Source organism: Callorhinus ursinus, unplaced genomic scaffold (assembly GCF_003265705.2).
Source record: "Callorhinus ursinus isolate GAN/ISIS: 27379988/994484 unplaced genomic scaffold, GSC_fseal_2.0 scaffold3, whole genome shotgun sequence".
Taxonomy (NCBI): Eukaryota; Metazoa; Chordata; class Mammalia; order Carnivora; family Otariidae; genus Callorhinus; species Callorhinus ursinus.
The window spans coordinates 28,203,964-28,223,770 of NW_027397065.1; the positions used below are offsets into that span (position 1 = coordinate 28,203,964).

Below are 19,807 nucleotides of genomic sequence, written 5' to 3' on the forward strand. Positions count from 1 at the left end.
CTACTCTGTTCAAGGCACTTTACATGCTATCAAGTCTAACCTTCACAGCAATCTATGAGAAAATTACCATCATCTCTATCTTACAGATAAGGAAACTAAGACTGAAGATGGTGAGGTGTCTTGCCCAAGATGAGCAGCAGAGTTGTGATTCTAACTCAGGTCTATTTAAAGCCAAAGTGCATACTTTCTACTATACCACACTGAGAGGGAAGATATAAGTATGATGATCCTGATTTGGATGGGAGAAATGAGACACAGAAAAATTAAGTCAACCTTCAAATCACAGTCAACATGCATGGAGGCAATGTCTGGGTGGCTAGGAAGGAATCACATACACTTCATTGTGCAAGCCAGGGAGAAGTGAAGGCTTGGCACTGACTGTGGAAAATAAAGTATTTCTTTTTTTTTTATTTTTGGAAAGTAAAGTATTTCTAAAGGTACAATGGCATACCTGGTAGTGTGCCAGCTTCTGGGACTCAGAAATGAGCAAGGCGCAGCAAACCTTACACTGGGTATTGGTAAAGAGACACTGGTTCTTCTGGATCATGTGCTCCACTACGAGAGGAAAATAAAAAATCTTTGAGTTAAAAACCTACCTCAACAGCACTGTCTTTGAACCCGGTCTCAAATGTAGGCACTGAGTAATGGAATGCCATATCGTTATATCTCGACACACCTTAGTCACTCCTTCCCTATGCTTTCATGACTCATGCTATATTCTCATATCACCTATATAATAACTTTACAATTTTGTGTAAGCCAATTTTCTTTACTAAGTAAATTTTTTTGAGTTATAATTGATATACAACATTATATCAGTTTCAGGTGTACAATATAATGATTTGATATTTATATATATTGCAAAATGGTCACCATGATAAATCTAGTTAACATCTGTCATCATATATAGTTACAAATCTTTGGTGGTGAAAACTTTCCAGATTTACTCTCTTAGCAACTTTCAAATATACAATACAGCATTATTAACTATAATCACCATGATATAAATTCTTTTAAAAAGAAATCTTTAGATCATAAATTTAAATAGGTACCAACTGAGCGCTGTGAATTGTGCAAGACTGTTGAATCATAGATCTGTACCTCTGAAACAAATAATGCAATATATGTTAAGAAAAAAAAAAGAAGATAGCAGGAGGGGAAGAATGAAGGGGGGGAAATCGGAGGGGGAGACGAACCATGAGAGACGATGGACTCTGAAAAACAAACTGAGGGTTCTAGAGGGGAGGGGGGTAGGGGGGATGGGTTAGCCTGGTGATGGGTATTAAAGAGGGCACGTTCTGCATGGAGCACTGGGTGTTATGCACAATGAATCATGGAACACTACATCAAAAACTAATGATGTAATGTATGGTGATTAACATAAAAATAAAAAATTAAAAAAGAAAGATACCAATAAAAATGAAGTAATTCTAGACTGACACTGGTACCAGAGGCTTGGAGCTCGCCTTATAAAGACTATGAGAGCAGCAACTGTGAAGAAAGGTGTTAAGACATTTTTCCCAGATAGAATCAGAAAGATTGAAAGACTTGAAAAGAGAATCATTTTTATCACTCTTTTTTAAAACTGTAATAATAAATTCTGTATTTTTTTATTATTTGTGAACATTTTCTGTGGAATTAAAAATAAAGCAACACCAACATTTATTCCACTAAAAGATCAATAGCATTTTCTGATTTTATTATTTATTTTATTTTTAAAAAGATTTTATTTTTATGTAATCTCTTCACCCACTGTGGGGCTCAAACTCATAACCCTGAGATCAAGAGTTGCACGCTCTACTGACAGAGCCAGCCAGGTGTCCTGCATTTTCTGATTTTAAAAATTTACATTGGTATAACTGTACACAGCGTTTTGGTTAGAAAATTGTATTGGGGTTTAGTTATTGAAAGACTAGAATATTCTTTTTTTTTAAGATTTTATTTATTTATTTGACAGAGAAAGACACAGCAAGAGAGGAAACACAAGCAGGGAGAGTGGGAGAGGGAGAAGCAGGTTTCCTGCGGAGCAAGGAGCCCGATGCGGGGCTTGATCCTAGGACTCTGGGGTCACGACCTGAGCCGAAGGCAGACGCTTAATGACTGAGCCACCCAGGCGCCCTAGAATATTCTTTTTGTATGGAAAGAACGTGAGTTTGTTTATTAAGGAAACATTAAAAATTGGTTTCTTTCGAATAAATCAGAAGATTTGAAAAGCAATTTTGGAGGATAAATATCAATTAGAAGATGCTGCTGGATGATCTTTTACCTTCAAGAGAAAAGGTAAATTAATCCTGTTATTATATAGTAAACACAAACTATTATCTAATACCAGTTAAATGTGTGTGGTACAAATCTTGGTTAGGAACTTGGGCTCCCCAGGCATGCTGACTTGGGTTCAAATCCTGCTGCTGTTTCTGTGACTGTGATTTTATAGAAATTACTTAATCTGAGGGCGCCTGGGTGCCTCAGTTGTTAAGTGTCTGTCTTCAGCTCAGGTCATGATCCCACCATCCTGGGATGGAGCCCTAAGTTGGGCTCCCTGCTCAGCGGGGAGCCTGCTTCTCCCTCTCCCTCTGCCTCTCCCCCTGCTCTTGCTCTCTCGGGCACATGCTCTCTCTCAAGTAAATTAATAAAATCTTAAAAAAAAAGAAATTAATCTCCATCCTGTGCTTTTCCTCTGTTTATAATGGGAGTACAGAAGCCCTCCCTTATCTGGCAGTTTCACTTTCTGTGATTTCAGTTACCTACGGTCAACCATATTCTGGAGGCAGATGATCTTCCCTCTCACACATCTTCAGGTCAGTAGTAGCCTAATGTTATGTCACAATGCCTACATCATTCATTTCACTTTATCTCATCATGTAGACATTTTATCATTTCACATTACCACAAGGGTAAGTACAGTAAGATATTTTGAGAAACAGAGATACCACATTCACATAACTTTTACTACAGTAAATTATTATAATTGTTCTGTTTTATTAATAGCTGTTATTGTCAATCTCTTACTGTACTTACTTACTTACTTAATTAATTAATTAATTTGACAGAGAGAGACACAGCAAGAGAGGGAACACAAGCAGGGGGAGTGGGAGAGGGAGAAGCAGGCTCCCCGCGGAGCAGGGAGCCTGATGCGGGGCTCGATCCCTGGACCTGGGGATCATTACCTGAGCCGAAGGTAGATGCCCAACAACTGAGCCACCCAGGCGCCCCTGTGCTTAATTTCTAAATAAAACTTTATCACAGATATGTATGTATAGGAAAAAATATAATATATATAGGGTTCAATACCATCTGTGGTTTTAGGCATTCACAGCAGGGATCTTAGAATATATTCCCCATGAATAAAGGGGACTACTGTACTGGAAACATGTATCTCATAGAATGTATTATCCTTGTGGTTTTCCATACAAAGCACTTAGTGCTGTGCCTGGCTTAGTTAGTACACGTTTGTTGTCAACGGCGAATGTTATATGTCAAATTCTTTTTTGGGTCCTGTGCTTCTGAGAAAACTAATTATTTTCTAGATTGTACCTGTGAATATATATATATATTTTAAAGATTTTAAGTAATCTCTATACCCAACGTGGGGCTTGAACTCACAACCCCAAGATCAACAGTTGTATGCTCCATGGTCTAAGTCAGCCAGGTGCCCTAAGATATTTCTTATTCTAGAACTTGGTAAGTGTTAAAATTTTTCTTGATCAGACTTTGAAACACTCAATTCACCTAACATATTACACAAGTTCTACACTGTAGGAAACCATGACATTAACTATTCTTAATTGTTGGGTGGGGAACTAAGCCTTACCTTTGGGGAGGAAGTAAAATTTCACTCAAGGCATGAGTTCTATCATGACACCAATAATCTGAGGCAGGGACAGAGTCCAGAAAACTCTGAGGGGACAGCAAGCTCATGTTTTTTATCTTCCACTCTGAACCAAAACGAGGTCAAAATGCCCGGGAGGGAGGTTCTTGGTAGGAAACTTTTTTTTTTTTTTTAAAGACTTATTTATTTATTTGAGAGGGAGGGGCAGAGAGAATCTTCAAGCAAGACTCCCAGCTGAGCAGGGCGCGGCAATGTGGGGCTTGATCCCATTACCCATGAGATCATCACCTGAGCTGAAACCCTGAGTCTGATGCTTAACCAACTGAGCCACCCAGGTGCCCCTTTTGGTAGGGAAGTTTTTAAGGTGACTTTCCCTACTTCACAAGATCTAAAGCTTATCTGTGCCAGCCTTTTTGGGCAGAAAGGCTGCTGTCTGGCTGTATTTCTGCCCCTTAGAGTCACTGTTTATTTCTCCATTTTTCTCCTATGGTGCTTGGTAAATTTTTGTGAAAGACCTTGCTGGCCTCAGCTGGGTTCAGAGAAACCAAGGGAAGTGGGTCTGTGAACACATCTGGGCCAGAGCTTTTATTTTAACCAACTCAGCCACCCAGGCGCCCTCAGAGCTTTTATTTTAAAGGGAGGATGAGAAGATCCTCAAAATGCAAAGCCCGTTAAGAGTCACACTCCAGTCATCCTCCCCTGACCTGGAGATGTTGGATATTTTCTTTTTTTTAATTAAAGAAGATGAGGTTCTTTTTCAAAGATGTTCAGAATCTGACTCTCAAAGGCTAAACAGGGCAGGGACCATGTATGACTTTGTATACCAGTATCTAGTACAGTATCTGACCCATAGCAGGGCCTTGGTGAGTATCTGCTGAATGAATGAAATGCACCTCTCTAGCCTCAGGGAGTATATCCACACAGTCCACAAATATGCATCTGGAATGCTTTTTTTTTTTTTTTTTAAAGATTTTATTTATTTGACAGAGAGAGACACAGCGAGAGAGGGAACACAAGCAGGGGGAGTGGGAGAGGGAGAAGCAGGCCTCCTGCGGAGCAGGGAGCCCCATGTGGGGCTCGACCCCAGGATCCTGGGATCATGACCTGAGCCGAAGGCAGACGCCTAACGACTGAGCCACCCAGGCGCCCCTGGAATGCTTTCTATGTGCCAGCACTGAGGCCATATCAACAAGCAAGACAGAATACAAAGTAAATAAAAAGCAAAATAGTGACAGAGGGAGAAATGCTATGAAAACAAAGTAAGTAGCTCTCTCTGTAAAATAAATAAATAAATAATCTTAAAAAAAAAAAAAAGAGGGGGCGCCGGGGTGGCTCAGTCGGTTAAGTGTCGGCCTTCGGCTCAGGTCATGATCCTGGGGTCCTGGGATCGAACCCTGCATCTGGCTCCCTGCTCGGCGGGGAGCCTGCTTCTCCCTCTCCCTCTGCCTGCTGCTCTGTCTGCTTGTGCTCTCTCTGTCTCTCTGCCAAATAAATAAATAAAAAATCTTTAAACAACAACAACAAAGTAAGTGGTAGAGAATGATGGGGGCAGTATAGTCAGTGAAGACCATCTTATAAAGCATCAGCCATAAGGAGGTCTGGGGGAAATAGTGTTCCAGCCTGAGACAGCACCAGGTCTCTGAGGCAGATTGAGTTTGGCATATTCAAGGAATGGAGAGGAGGTCAGTGTGGCTAGAGTACGGTGAATGAGACAAAAGTGGTAGGAAATAAAAGTTGGAGAGGCAGTGTGAGGCCTATCAGATCATGCTGAATGAATATATGGCCTCAAAAGCCATGATTTGAACTATGGATTTTGTTTTTAGTGCCATGAGAGGCAAAAAGATCTGGCTTATATTTCAAAAAGATCACTCTGATCACTGTGTCAGCAGACTGTATGGGGATGCCAATTAAAGCTGGCAATGGAGATAGAGAAAAGTGTATGGCTTTGGAATTACATTCCAGAAGTAGATCTGATATGCAATTTCTTAGATTGGATGTGGGGGAGTGAAGGAAGGAGTCAAGAATAGCTCCTAGGTTTTGAGCTTGAGCAACTGAACAGATGAGATGAAAACTGGATGACAGCCTTGGAGAATTTAAGACTTTTCTTTGGCTATGTTAAACATGAGTGGTCTATCAGATATATGGGTAGAGATATCAAGTAGTCAGTTGGAGATTCAAGTCTGGACCTCAAGGGAGAGGTCAGAGCTGGAGATTATAAATTGAGAATCGTTAAGTATATCAATCATACTTTAGGCTATGGACTGGAAGAGAATGCCTAGTGTAGATGGAAAAGGAAAGAGGTCCTGGGACTGAGTCTTGGAGCCCTCCAAGCCCTGAGACAGAACTGTCCAGCCAAGCCCTTCCTAAATTCCTGACCCACAAGAACCATGAGAGTTTTACAAGTTTGGAGGAAGCTAAGGTCCACATTGGGAAAAAGAGCTTCCATAAATTATCAGAATTCTGAGAAGGTGGCCTGAATGTGTGTCTCTATTGCCCTGATATGCACATATAACTTTATTCATTTATTTATTTTTAAAAAGATTTTATTTATTTGTGACAGAGAGAGGGAAAGTGAGCACAAGCAGGGGGAGTGGCAGACAGAGGGAGAAGCAGGCTCTCCACCGAGCAAGGAGCCTGATGCGGGACTCAATCCCAGGACCCTGGGATTATGACTTGAGCCGAAGGCAGGCGTTTAACTGACTGAGCCACCCAGGAATCCCTCCATCTACAACTTTAATCCAACTACCAACTACCTCCCCAGAATGGGACAGGTTTGATATAAGAAATTAGATGCTTAGAAAACCATTGGAAAGGCACTGAAGGTACTTGGTTGGGCCTTCATAAATGTCTCTGTTCCACAGAAAGCTATAGTTTGAGGCCTCCATTGCAACCTTCCTGAAAGTAAGAAGCTTCCATTGTCAATGAACCTACATCTCAGCCTCTGAAGCTTGATAATGGATTCTGGAATACTGATGGAGGATGATCTCATAGTTCCATGACCTTTCTTGATAGTAACAATAGCCAAAAGTCATAGGAATATTATCTTCACCGCATTTCTGTCTTCCAAACCTATGATACTGGCAGGATTGGATTTGTATCCATATTGTAGCCAATCAGAAGATGTACAGGACAGAGACTGAGAGATCTAGCACAGGGCTGATTTTCACAGGGTCAGTAAAGTATGGACAGAGAGAACTAGTGTAGAGAAGCAAGATAATTCATAAACTTAAGGAATGTAGGAGAAGTAGTATTTGGGAGACAAATGATCATGATACCTCAATATAAGTTACAACTGTCTTCAGGTGACTTAATGTGCTTAAAGTTGCCTTAGGATACTTAGGGCCAGAACAGCTGGTCACTGCGTGACTAAACGACCTCCTATATTCCAATTAATGGTGAACACTGCTAATCTATAATGACTTGCCTTGGCCCCATATGGGGCCTTAGACTCTTCAACTCAGCTCCACAGAAATTCATCAATTTCTGTGTGAAGATGGTCCTCAGAGATGTAAATGATTTAGTAGCCTGCTTATTATGGCTTTTTGGGAGGTAGTGGATTTCTAGGTACAGCTACAGTTAGAAAGCAGCATACAACAAAAGATCCTAGTAAAAGCAAGCTGGATATCATCTACCAGTGGGTCAGATGTGTTAGGCAATGTAGTCTAATGGGCAGGGTGGTCTACAAGAATGAATTGAACAGTTAGCCCCACTAAGATTACTTAGCCTCAGTACTTCTATTTTGGGAATCCATACTGTTGATGGTCTGGAAAAGCTCAAATTTTATCATAGAAAAAAGGCATGAAGAAAGCAAATGTAATGGTACTGAGATGTGGTGTTAAAATTATTCTACTTAGAACACGTATAAAGCAGAGTTGAAGGGCGCCCAGGTGGCTCAGTAGGTTAAGCGTCTGACTCTTGATTTCGGCTCTCGTTGTGATCTCAGGGTCATGGGGTTGAGCCCCTCATTGGGCTCCATGCTGGGCATGGAGCCTGCTTGAGATTCTCTCTTTCCCTCTCCCCCTCTGCTTCCTGCTCTCTCTCTCAAAAACAAAAAAACAAAAAATGAAACAAAAAAGCAGAGTTGAGCTGAAAGTACAATAAATAAAACGAGAAATCCACGAGAGAAAATCAACATCAAAGTAGAAGACAGAATCAGTGAACTTGCAGATAGATCAATAGAAACATTCAATCTGAAGAGGAAAAAAAAATGGAAGAATAATGAATAGAGCCTCAGAGACTTGTGGGATACATAAAGCATACCAAACAAATATATATGGGAAATCTCAGGAGAGAAAGGAGTGGAAAAAAAATACTTGAAGAAACAATGTTTGAAAACTCCCCGTATCTGATTAAAGAAAAACATTAATCCATACAGTCAAGTCTCAAGTCTCTTGGGGCACCTGGGAGGCTTAGGCAGCTAACCATCTGCCTTTAGCTCAAGTCATGATCCCAGAGTCCTGGGATCGAGCCCCGCATCAGGATCCCTGCTCAGTGGGAAGCCTGCCTCTCCTTCTCCCTCTGCCTGTCGCTCCCCCTGCTTGTGTGCTCTGTCAAATAAATAAATAAAATCTTAAAAAAAAAAAAGTCTCAAGTCTCTCAAAACAGGATAAATACCAAGAGATCTACACCCAGATACATCATAGTCAAACTACTGAAAGATAAAGATGGGGTGCTTGGGTGGCTCAGTCAGTTAAGTGTCTGACTCCTGGTTTTGGCTCAGGTCGTGATTTCATGGGTCTTGAGATCAAGCCCCTTGTTGGGCTCTGCACTCAGTGAGGAGTCTGCTTGAGGATTCGCTCCCTCTGCTCCTTCACCTGCTTGTGCTCTCTCTCTCTCTAAAATAAATAAATACATAAATAAATTTTTAAAAAGAAAGATAAAGACAGGAACTCTTTAAATTAGCAAGAGAAAAATGACTCATAATGTATAGTGGAATAATTTGATTAACTTCTCATCTGTAACAATGAAAGCCAGAGGGCAGTGACATAACAGTAGTGAGAAGATCAAAGCTGTCAACCAATAACTCCATGTCCAGCAAAACTATCCTTCAAACATTATGCTAAGTGACAGAAGCCAGTCACAAAAGGCTACATATTATACAATTCAATTTATATGAAGCATCCAGAATAGGCAAGTCTATAGAAACAGAAAGGGAATGAGTAGTTGCCAGAGGTGACTGCTAATGGGTACAGGGTTTCTTTCTGGGGTGATGAAAATGTTCTGGAATTACTGGTGATGGTTGCACAATTCTGTGAATATACTAAACCACTGAACTGTATATTTTACAAGGGTGAATTTTATGGCATATGAATTATGTATCAATAAAGATCTTATTTTATTTTATTTTTTTTAAAGATTTTATTTATTTATTTGAGAGAGAGAGAATGAGAGATAGAGAGCACGAGAGGGAAGAGGGTCAGAGGGAGAAGCAGACTCCCTGCTGAGCAGGGAGCCCAATGTGGGACTTGATCCCGGGACTCCAGGATCATGACCTGAGCCGAAGGCAGTCGCTTAACCAACTGAGCCACCCAGGCGCCCCAATAAAGATGTTATTTTAAAAAATTATTCTTTAAGACTGAAAGCAAAATAAAGACATTCCCAGATAAAGACTGAGAGAATTCACTGCTAGCAGGTTTGCTTTACAAGAAATACTAAAGGAGGGATGCCTGGGTGGCTCAGCTGGTTAAGCAGCTGCCTTCAGCTCAGGTCATGATCCCAGGGTCCTGGGATCGAGTCCCATACTGGGCTCCCCGCTTAGCAGGGAGCCTGCTTCTCCCTCTGCCTGCCACTCCTGCTTGTGCTCTCTCTCTCTCTCTCTCTCTCTGACAAATAAAAAAATAAAATCTTAAAAAAAAAAAGAAATACTAAAGGAAGCCCTTCTAGCCGAAAAGAAGTGGTACCAAGTGGTAACTTGAATCCAGAGGAAGAAAAAAAGAACACCAGAAATGGTAAATATGTGGGTTAATATAAAAGACATTATAAATATTTTTTTCCCCTAATTTCTTCTCTTAATTTCTTTAAAAGACATATTGTAGGGGCGCCTGGGTGGCTCAGTCGTTAAGCGTCTGCCTTCGGTTCAGGTCATGATCTCAGGGTCCTGGGATCGAGCCCCACATCGGGCTCCCTGCTCAGCGGGAAGCCTGCTTCTCCCTCTCCTTCTCCCGCTGCTTCTGTTCCCTCTCTCTCTGTCCAATAAATAAATAAAATCTTTATAAAAAAAATAAATAAAAGACATATTGTATACGGGTGCCTGGGTGGCAGAGTCAGTTGGGCGCCTGACTCTTGGTTTCAGCTTAGGTTGTGATCTCCAGGTTGTGAGATGGAGCCCTGCATCTGACTGTGCACTCAGCAGCAGAGTCTGCTTGAGATTCTTTCTTCCTCTCCCTCTGCCCTTCCCCATTGTGCCGCCCTCTCTCTCTCTCTCTAAAATAAATAAATCTTGGGCGCCTGGCTGGCTCAGATGGTTAAGCGTCTGCCTTCAGCTCAGGTCATGATCTCAGGGTCTTGGGATCGAGTCCCACATCGGGCTCCCTGCTCCTTGGGAGCCTGCTTCTCCCTCTGCCTCTCTCTCTCTCTCTCTCTCTCTCTCATGAATAAATAAATAAAATCTTAAAAAAAAACTTTTTTTAACATTTTTATTTATTTATTTTAGATTTTATTTATTTATTTGAGAGAGAGAGAATGAGAGACAGAGAGTATGAGAGGGAAGAGGGTCAGAGGGAGAAGCAGACTCCCTTCTGAGCAGGGAGCCGGATGTGGGACTCGATCCCGGGACTCCAGGATCATGACCTGAGCCAAATGCAGTCGCTCAACCAACTCAGCCACCCAGGCGCCCAATAAATTTTTTTTTTTTTTTTAAAGATTTTTTTAAGTTTATTTGACAGAGAGAGACACAGCGAGAGAGGGAACACAAGCAGGGGGAGTGTGAAAGGGAAAAGCAGGCTTCCCACCAAGCAGGGATCCCGATGCGGGGCTCGATCCCAGAACCCTGAGATCATGATCTGAGCCGAAGGTAGATGCTTAACGACTGAGCCACTGAATAAATCTTAAAAGAAAGACATATTGTATAAATCAATAATTACAACACTGAATAATTAGGTTTATAACATAAATCGATGTAATATATATGACAATAATATACATGACAATAATACTACAAAGGAGGGGGAGGAATGTTTTTATATTTTACCAGAATTAAGTTGGTAGTATTAATTTGAAGTAGACTGTGATGAGTTAAGATGCATCTTGTAGTCCCTTGGGCACTAATAAAATAAAAAAGTAAAAAAGAAAGTATAAAAAATATGAACAGAGAAATTAAAATGGCCCACTAAAAAATACTTAATACAAAAGAAGTCAGTAAAGGGGAAAGGAAAGAACAAAATGTAAAGGAGATAAATAGCAAAGTGGAAAATGTAAATTTAGCCATACGAATAATGAAATTAAATGTGAACGTCTAAACAGCCCACTCAAAAGGCAGAGACTGTCAAAGGATAACAAATCAAGATCTATACAATGAGATTCTATTTTGCAACAAAAAGTTATGAAGTACTAGTACACAGTACAACTTGGCTGGACCTCAAAAACATGCCAAAAGAAGCCAAATGCAAAAGACTACCTATTGTATGATTTTGTTTATACGAAATGTTCAGAAAAGGTAAATTTATAGAGGACTGTGGTTGCCTAGGGCAAGAGGTAAGAGTGGAGATTTAATGTAAACAAGCACAAAGGAACTAACTGGAGCTATAGAAATATTCTAAAACACAACTCTGTACTTTTACTAAAAAATCATTGCACTGTACAGTTACAATGGGTGAATTTTACGGTATATAAATTTTAACTCAATGAAAGTGCTAAGAGAAAAACAAAACAAAACGAAAACCAAGGTGAGCAGAACTTGGTGTTACAAGTATCTACCTAAACCTCATACAAATATTGGAAGGGAAGGAGAGTAGGAAAATGAACTGGGTCCTAAGTGACACTGTACATTCATACACACATAAGCAATTCACTTTTTAGAGCACAGCTGTGTTCTCTGCTTCAAGGTCTAGGGGATGCCCTCCCTGTCCCTCAAGGACAAAGGTCACTCCCTCTTTGTGCACAACCAACTCTTATACATTCCTCTTCACCGCACCCATTATATTATACTGAAACTGTTTTGGTGTCTGCTTCCTGGGCTAGACTATAAACCCCTCCAGGGCAAGGACAGTATCTTCCTCATCTCTGTAGCTCTGATGCCCAGCCAGTCCTGGGAACTGAGCAGGTATCAATGACTGTTTGTCAAATTAGTGAAAGGAAATTGGGATATGTTTGGGGGGATTTGTACCAAACAAGTTCAAAATTATGAGGCAGACAGAGAGCCCATATTAATTTAGGAGTCAGACTAGACTAGTTTTAAAACTGGAGAAGTATACACAAGGGTATAGGGCTGTGTACCACCCCAAATTTAAATATATCTTCCTTGGGTATGGTTAAAATTCCGTTTTATCCCAGGGCAATCAGTTCACAAGCAACATATTAAACTTTCCAAGATTAGTCTGCTCACCAAGCAAACAAACCATCTGATTTTACTGCAGATTACTTGACAGGATTAGCAAAGAAGGCCAGACAGTTCTTGTACTTCTGGGTTAGCGTTAAGCAGCTAGCTCTCCTAAGGACTACAAAGGGGGTCACACAACCAGGTCAGGCCAGCGCTTTCTATCCTCCTCTATCTCCATCTTACCCAGTGCCAGGTCAAATGCAGAGCAAGCTGGGAAGCTTCAGCCCTGAAGTGACCCCCAGTGTACCCTGTTCTCAACTTCTGTACAAGCGTGGGATGCAAAGAAGCTGGAGCCAAAATATACCCTAGCCAGTTTCTCAAGTTCCTGGCCCTGACCTCATAAAAGAGACCCAGGTAGTAGAGACCAGACACCTAGAAACAGGGGTAAATCAGGTTGAAGATACCAAGGCCAGGAGGAACAGGGTAAGAAGGCCTTTTGGAGTCCTTGGCAGTGTGGGGCATGAGAGAAGGCAGGCAAGCGACACAAGGGGTGGAAGAACCTGGAGACAGGGACGATGCAGAGTCAGGGAGAAATGGTCAAGGGCTAGGAGTCTGGCGGGGAAGGCTCTGTGGGTCTCCGAGAAGGCACGGATAGGAGTTTTGGAAGAGCTGTGCTCTGGTGGGTGAGAATGGAAGGGGAAAAAACCCCGCGTCCTGAGTATGAGAAGGCCCTTGGCCATTTGAGCGCGGAGACCTCATTCATGTGGTGCGGCGGCTTCAATTTTCAAGGGAGCTGGCCCACGGTAGCCAGGCCCGGCCGGGGTGCACGAGTCAAGAAGTCCCGGGGCGCGTCACGCAAGGGGGCGGGCCGGGCGCCAGGGGGTGTGACCGGAGACCCGGGGGCTGGTCCGCGTTCCCGCCCCGCGCTTCCGCCACTCCCCGTGAGACGAGCGGGCGGGTGAAAGACTCGCTGCTTCTGAGGTCCCGGGACTCACCTTCCTCCCTCCCCACTGGTTGGGCCCCGGACACTGCTTCCCACAGGCGGCGCGCCCTCTCGCGGTCGAAGCGCAGCCCGTCCGGTTCCCGTCCTTCTCGCTCCTCGGAGCTGTTGTATGGCCGGGCCCCTCCACTGTCCGCTGCCTCCACGGTGCCCAACGCGGGATACTCCATCTTTCCTGCAAGCCCTAACCGGCAGATAGCCTCTCATAAACCTTAGTCTCGCGAGATGTGGGTGGGAGGGTGACTTTGCCCGGCCAACAAATCTCGCGAGGTTTGGGCGCCGCAGACCGCGTTGCGGTGCGGGCCCAGGCGCTTCGTTTTGATCGCTGCTGGGGGACCTCGGAATAAGTACTATGGAATTATGTCAGTCGCTGGCTTTACAGCAGCCCCCTCCCTTCGGTACAGGTTCGTGCAAGGTTCTCACCTTGCTCACCGTCAGCCTTCGACACTTCTCATTTCCTTCTCTTGAAGGCCCTGTTATGTGGGAATATTTTCTATATTTTACTGTTAGGGAAATTGAGGCCCAGAACCTAAAATAGTTTACTCAACAGTTTGCGACTAGAATGTGGTAGAGCCAGGACTCCATCTCCATGATTCGGTTACTTCTTCTTCTTCTTCTTTTAAAGATTTTATTTATTTGTTTGACAGAGAGATAGAGCAGGAACACAAGCAGTGGGAGTGGGAGTGGTAGGTAGAGGGAGAAGCAGGCTTCCTGCTGAGCAAGGAGTCCGATGCGGGGCTCGATCCCAGGACCCTGGGATCATGACCTGAGCCGAAGGCAGATGCTTAATGACTGAGCCACCCAGGCGCCCCTCGGTTACTTCTGATAATAAATACCATTTGAGTTTCAAGTTCTAATTCCCAGCCCAGACCTCCCCCTTAAACTGTCAAATCTGAAATTTCATCCTCCATCCCCACAGCTCCTCCCCCAGTCTTTCTGAGCCACCATCTCTTGCTAAGGTTATTGTAGCTTCACTGGTCCTTTCCCTTGCCCTTCAGGTATTTTCAGCACAGCAGCCCCAGCAGTCCTCTTATAACAAACCATATCATGATACCCTGATGCTCCTACTCTCCCAACGGTTTCCCATCTCACTCTCGATAAAAGCCAAAGTCCTTAGTTTAGCCAAAGGGCCCTTTACAGTTTGACTTCCCTTAACCTCCCTGATCTCATCTCCTATTGTGTTAGCCTCCAACACCTTCATTACTGTCCCAGTTACCCTGACCTCCTGGAATGCATTTCCCCCATATGTCCTCATGGCTTAGCCTCTCATTTCATTCTCTGGCTACCCTATCTAAAATTTAACACCTCCACACACATTTCATGTCCTCTTTTCCTGCTTTATTTTTTTCCCTCTTTAACACTTAACATCATCAGATATAGTATGTTTTTACTTTTTACCTTGTTTTTTGTTTGTTTTCCCACTAGTAGGCATGCCCCAAGAAAGCAGAGATTTTTGTTTTGTTCTCAGTTGAATCCCCAGCACCTTGAAATGGAGCCTGGGCTCTCATAGGTACATATAAAATATTTGTTGAATGAATGAAACTTTTGATATACTTTATTTCAACTTCATTTATTCAAATGTGTATTGAGAGTTTACTATGAGTTAGATGTTATTTTGGGCATTGGAATCCAGTTGTGAACAAGACGGGGAAACTCTAGCATAGTGATTTTTATTCTAGTGGAGGAGAGTATAATAAGTCAACAGATAGTAAGAAGTGCTAAGGAGAAAATAAAACAAGAATAGGTATTGGGTGAATGATGTGGAAGGAATATTAGTCAGGGTGGTTAGAGAAAGCCTCTGAAGAAATGACATTTTACCTAAGACCTGATTGATGAGAAGTGGAAAACCATGCAAAGAGCTGGGGAGGAATGTTCCAGGAAGAGGGAACAGCATGTCCAAAGTCCCTGCAGCAGGAGTGAACTTGCTGTGTTGGAAGAACAGGAAAAAGGACAGTATGGTTGGAGCCCAGTGAATAGCGAGAAGTGGTATCAGAGGAGGCAAAAGAGAGGTAGAGACAGAGATGTTTCTTGCCTGAGATGACACAGCTCACCAGCAGAATTTACTTATTTATACTAAATTATATATATAATTATGTATAATAACATATAGTATATATCATAAATATTATATTTATACTAGTATAAATATTATAAATATTGTGCATCAGCTCTGTCAGGCCTCATGCCTGATTCATCTATTACAATGCAATAGATGATGTTTGTGCAGTGTTTTATAGTTTATGAAGCACTTTAGCATACATTACAACATTTAATCCTTAGGTTGGTTCTCCTATGAAGGATTCTTTCTTATTTGACAATAAAGAAACAAACTGGGAGAGGTGAAGGTTTTATCAGGATCACACAGCTAGTCAATGTCAGAGCCCATGCTTGAACACCAGACCTCAGACTGCAAATCCATGTCCTTTTGCCAATACCAGATGACCAGCCTAAAAACCAATGACTATACATTATTTATTTATCTTAAAGAAAGTTTCTAGTTGCCCAGATTTCCATAGCATGAGTTATTCAGCTGGAAATCCAAAGTTATAGAGGACATTTTTGTCAAAGTCCCAGAATTCAAACATATATATTTGACACAATGAAGCAAAAAACAGTCCTCTTTCACTCACTCCCGATCTGATTAGATGCTCAAAACAATTTAGATTATTCTCCAGTGAATGCTATCATGAGATTTTCTACTTCTCAGCTCTGTGAACACATCTCTAGTTGTTAGAAGTAACCGTAAATCGGGTTTTACTAATAGGATTTGTACAAGCATTATTTGACTCAGAATCTGAGATTGGTCCAAAACAGCAGGGTTTCCTCTTGAGGAAAACTGTGACAAAGCTATGTTGGCGGGGGAGAGGGGGCAGGGATGATGACCACACACACACACACACACACACAACACACCCCCCCGCACATCTTTGTTGCAGTCCTAGTCCACTGCTCAAGATGGGTCATTTTATAAAGTGTCTTCAGGGCTGCAGGGAAGCACTGTCTTCAGGACATGCCAGGTTTTAAATCAGTGACTTTCCAAGGACAGGTTGAGGGTGTAGGGGAGTTTGCTGATCACTGGATTGGGATTTCTAGAGGGTTTTGAGGAGGCAAAGGAGAATTAGATTCAGGTAAGAGCTTTCCAACTTTTTCCATGTCACAGCCCACTTAAAAAATGAGCATATCAGTATGGCAAGTTAGACTAAACAGATAAGGCAGCTTCTCATCACCCCAGTGGTGGTCCAGGGACTCCCAACTATTCCAGGCCCTACTGAGCCACACTTGGGGCAGGAGGGCTGGATGTTCAGAGCCCTGTGAAGTGCAATGGATGGCCATGATGTCTTACACCCCAACAGTGTCTGAGCCGAGCAGGATTGGGATTAACTCCAATAATCTCAGACATAAACAGGTGGTCAGTTAAAGTCATGAGATACTCAGCTTGATGTCAACTGCTCCATTCTGCAGTCATGACCTATGCAATATTAGGTAAATTATTTAAAATTTGTAAGTCTGCTTCTTCATCTGTAAAATGAGTAAATGATGCCTGCTTTAAATGAAGATTAACCAAAATAATTTCCATAAACTACTTACCAAATTGCCTGGCACAAAGTAAATGGTAGTTGTTACCAGTTTATTCTGAAAGCTATATTTTTCTGATAATTTCACAAGCTGATATTAGGTTCTAGTCTCCATCTTGGTGAAGCTAAACCCCACTTTTCTAGATCTAGAGTTTTAGATCCCATAATTTCTAGAACCAGTTTCAATTAATTGTGCATTTGCTTATGGATCAAAGTGACTTAGTTTAGTTTAATGTATCCAAGGAAATAAGAGTGGCTTTTTAAAAAAAAAAGATTTTATTTATTTGACAGAGAGAGAGAGCACAAGCAGGGGGACGGCAGGCAGAGGGAGAGGGAGAAGCAGGTTCCTTGCTGAGAAAGGAGCCTGACGTGGGACTCAAGCCCAGGGTCCTGGGATCCTGAGCCAAAGGCAAATGCTTAACCAACTGAGCCACCCAGGCACCCCTAGAGTGATCCAGTGAAGCTCTGTCATCTTCACTGAAGGATTGCCAAGAAATCGGTATAGATCTTGAACTGGTATAATAACTTGAATCACATTGAATCAACAGGCTTTATTTTGGGCCTACTACATTATATGTCAGTATCTTTGTCCATTTGGGCTACTGTAACAAAATACCATAGACCAAATGGCTTAAACAACAAGTTTATTTCACACAGTTCTGGAGGCTGGAAGGTCCAAGATCAAAGTACTGGCAGATCTGGTATCTGGTCTCTGGTGGAAGCTGTCCTCCTGGTTTATAGACAGCCATCTTCTCTCTCTCTGTCCTCACACGGCAGAAGGGGTGAGAGAGTTCTCTAGGGTCTCTTTCATAAGGGCACTCATCTGATTCATAAGGGCTCTACCCTTATCACCTAATCAGTTCCCAAAGGCCCCACTTCCTAATAGTATCACATTGGGGGTTAGGATTTCAACATCTTAATTTTTGGAGGAAAAAAGCTGTCTATTATAGCCAGGCACTGTACTATACTCCCTGACCGACAATATTTAATGGCTTCCTGTTGCTCATAGGAGAAAGTTAAAAAGTTAAAATGTCCTACTGTGGTATAAGAGGCGCATTATAAAGTCTTTCTCCTTCCCTCTCCACTCCCTTCTTTTTAAAAGATTTTATTTATTTATTTGAGAGAGAGTGAGAGGGAGTGTGAGCAACAGGAGGGGGGAGGGGCAGAGGAGGAGTAGAGGGGGCAGAGAGGGAGGGACAGAGGATGAGGGACAGAGGGGGAGGGACAGACCGGAAGCAGACTCCCCACTGAGATCATGATCTGAGTTGAAGGCAGTAATTGACTGAGCCACTCAGGTGCCCCTTCCATTCCCTCCTTCTGATACTCTCCCAGGCACCTTGTGCTCGGCCATACTGAAAGGACTTTTCAGCAGTGTGGTTTGTTTCCTGGCTGGGGCATCCTTTCATAGCTCTTTGCCTTTGCATGTACTGTTCCCATTGCCTTTAATGCCCTTCTACTATCTTGTCTTGTCCATTTGATGTACTTTGGTGTTGATTTTGCTTTGTATTCTTTGGCTGTAATGCATCATAGCCATGAATGCAACTGTATACTGAATCCTGAGTCCTTGAGTCAGTCATCGAACCTGGGTGCTCATGGGACCCCTGATATATCTACTAAATGAAATTCTCCTTAACTTCTCCTCTTCCTCTAGGAAGAAGTAAACAATTCCTTTCTCCATGCCTCTATAACTTTCTACCACCTTTTCCTCCTTTAAAAAAATGTTAATTTATCATTTAATGCATATAAAATATTACATATAACTTATAAAGAGTAATAATATAATGAGTACCGATGAATTCATCATCCAATCTGAACTAGAACATTATTACCCCACCTATTCTTTTTTTTTTTTTAAGGTTTATTTACTTATATGAGAGAGAGAGAGAGCAAGAGTGTGTGTGCTTGAGCATGAGCAGGGGATGGGGGAACCCTGAGATCATGACCTGCGCCAAAACTGAGAGTTGGACACTTAACCAACTGTACCACCCAGGTGCTCCATATCACCCCACCTATTCTTTTTTTTTTCCTAAGATTTATTTATTTATTTATTTATTTGAGAGTGAGAGAGTGAGGGGGGTGGGGCAGAGGGAGAGAATGTTCAAGCTCACTCCCCGCCAAGTGCAGAGCCTGATGAGAGCTTGATCTCATGACCCATGAGATCATGACCTGAGCTGAAACAGAGTCAGACACCTGACCAACTGAGCCACCCAGGTGCCTCCCCCATCCGCCGCTTTTTTCAAAAGATTTGTTTATTTTAGTGTGCATGAGTTGGGGGAAGTGTAGAGGCAGAGGGAGAGAATCTTCAAGCATACTCTCCACTGAGTGTGGAGCCCAATGTGGGGCTCCATCCCAGGACCCTGAGATCATGACCTGAGCTGAAATCAAGAGTTGGATGCTCAACGAACTGAGCCCCCCAGGCGTGGCCCTCACCCCACCTATTCTTAACCATTATTCTGAATTTTGTGTTTTTAATTTCCTTGCTTTAAAAAATTATGTATATCAGGGTGCCTGGGTGGCTCAGTCATTAGGCGTCTGCCTTCGGCTCAGGTCATGATCCCAGGGTTCTGGGATCGAGCCCTGCATTGGGCTCTCTGCTCCGCGGGAAGCCAGCTTCTCCCTCTCCCACTCCCCCTGCTTGTGTTCCTGCTCTCGCTGTGTCTTTCTCTGTCGAATAAATAAATAAAATCTTTAAAAAAATTATATATATGGGGTGCCTGAGTGGTTCAGTCGTTAAGCGTCTGCCTTCGGCTCAGGTCATGATCCCAGCGTCCTGGGATCAAGTCCCATATCGGGCTCCCTGCTTGGCAGGAAGCCTGCTTCTCCCTGTTCCACTCCCTCTGCTTGTGTTCCTGCTCTCGTGCTCTCTCTCTCTCTCTGTCAAATAAATAAATAAAATCTTAAAAAAAAATAAAAAAATTATGTATATG

At 42.5% G+C, this 19,807-nt stretch overlaps 1 protein-coding gene across 10 annotated transcripts in view; it reads right to left on the reverse strand.

Moving 5' to 3' along the window:
- ZNF346 (zinc finger protein 346) overlaps window positions 1-19,807 on the reverse strand; it is a 70,009-nt gene that overhangs the window by 17,114 nt on the left and 33,088 nt on the right. For 5 of the 10 annotated variants that reach the window (XM_073889602.1, XM_025866977.2, XM_025866978.2 and 2 more), the window contains exons 1-2: window positions 13,301-13,504; window positions 452-555 (exon numbers count right to left, since the gene is read on the reverse strand). In XM_073889602.1, coding sequence (XP_073745703.1) covers window positions 452-555; window positions 13,301-13,475 — 279 coding nt within the window. In that variant the 5' untranslated portion in view covers window positions 13,476-13,504. Of the gene's footprint in view, window positions 1-451; window positions 556-2,744; window positions 2,796-13,300; window positions 13,505-19,807 lie in introns of those variants that run through there. The other 5 variants (XM_073889613.1, XM_073889609.1, XM_073889624.1 and 2 more) reach the window with 3 other exon arrangements.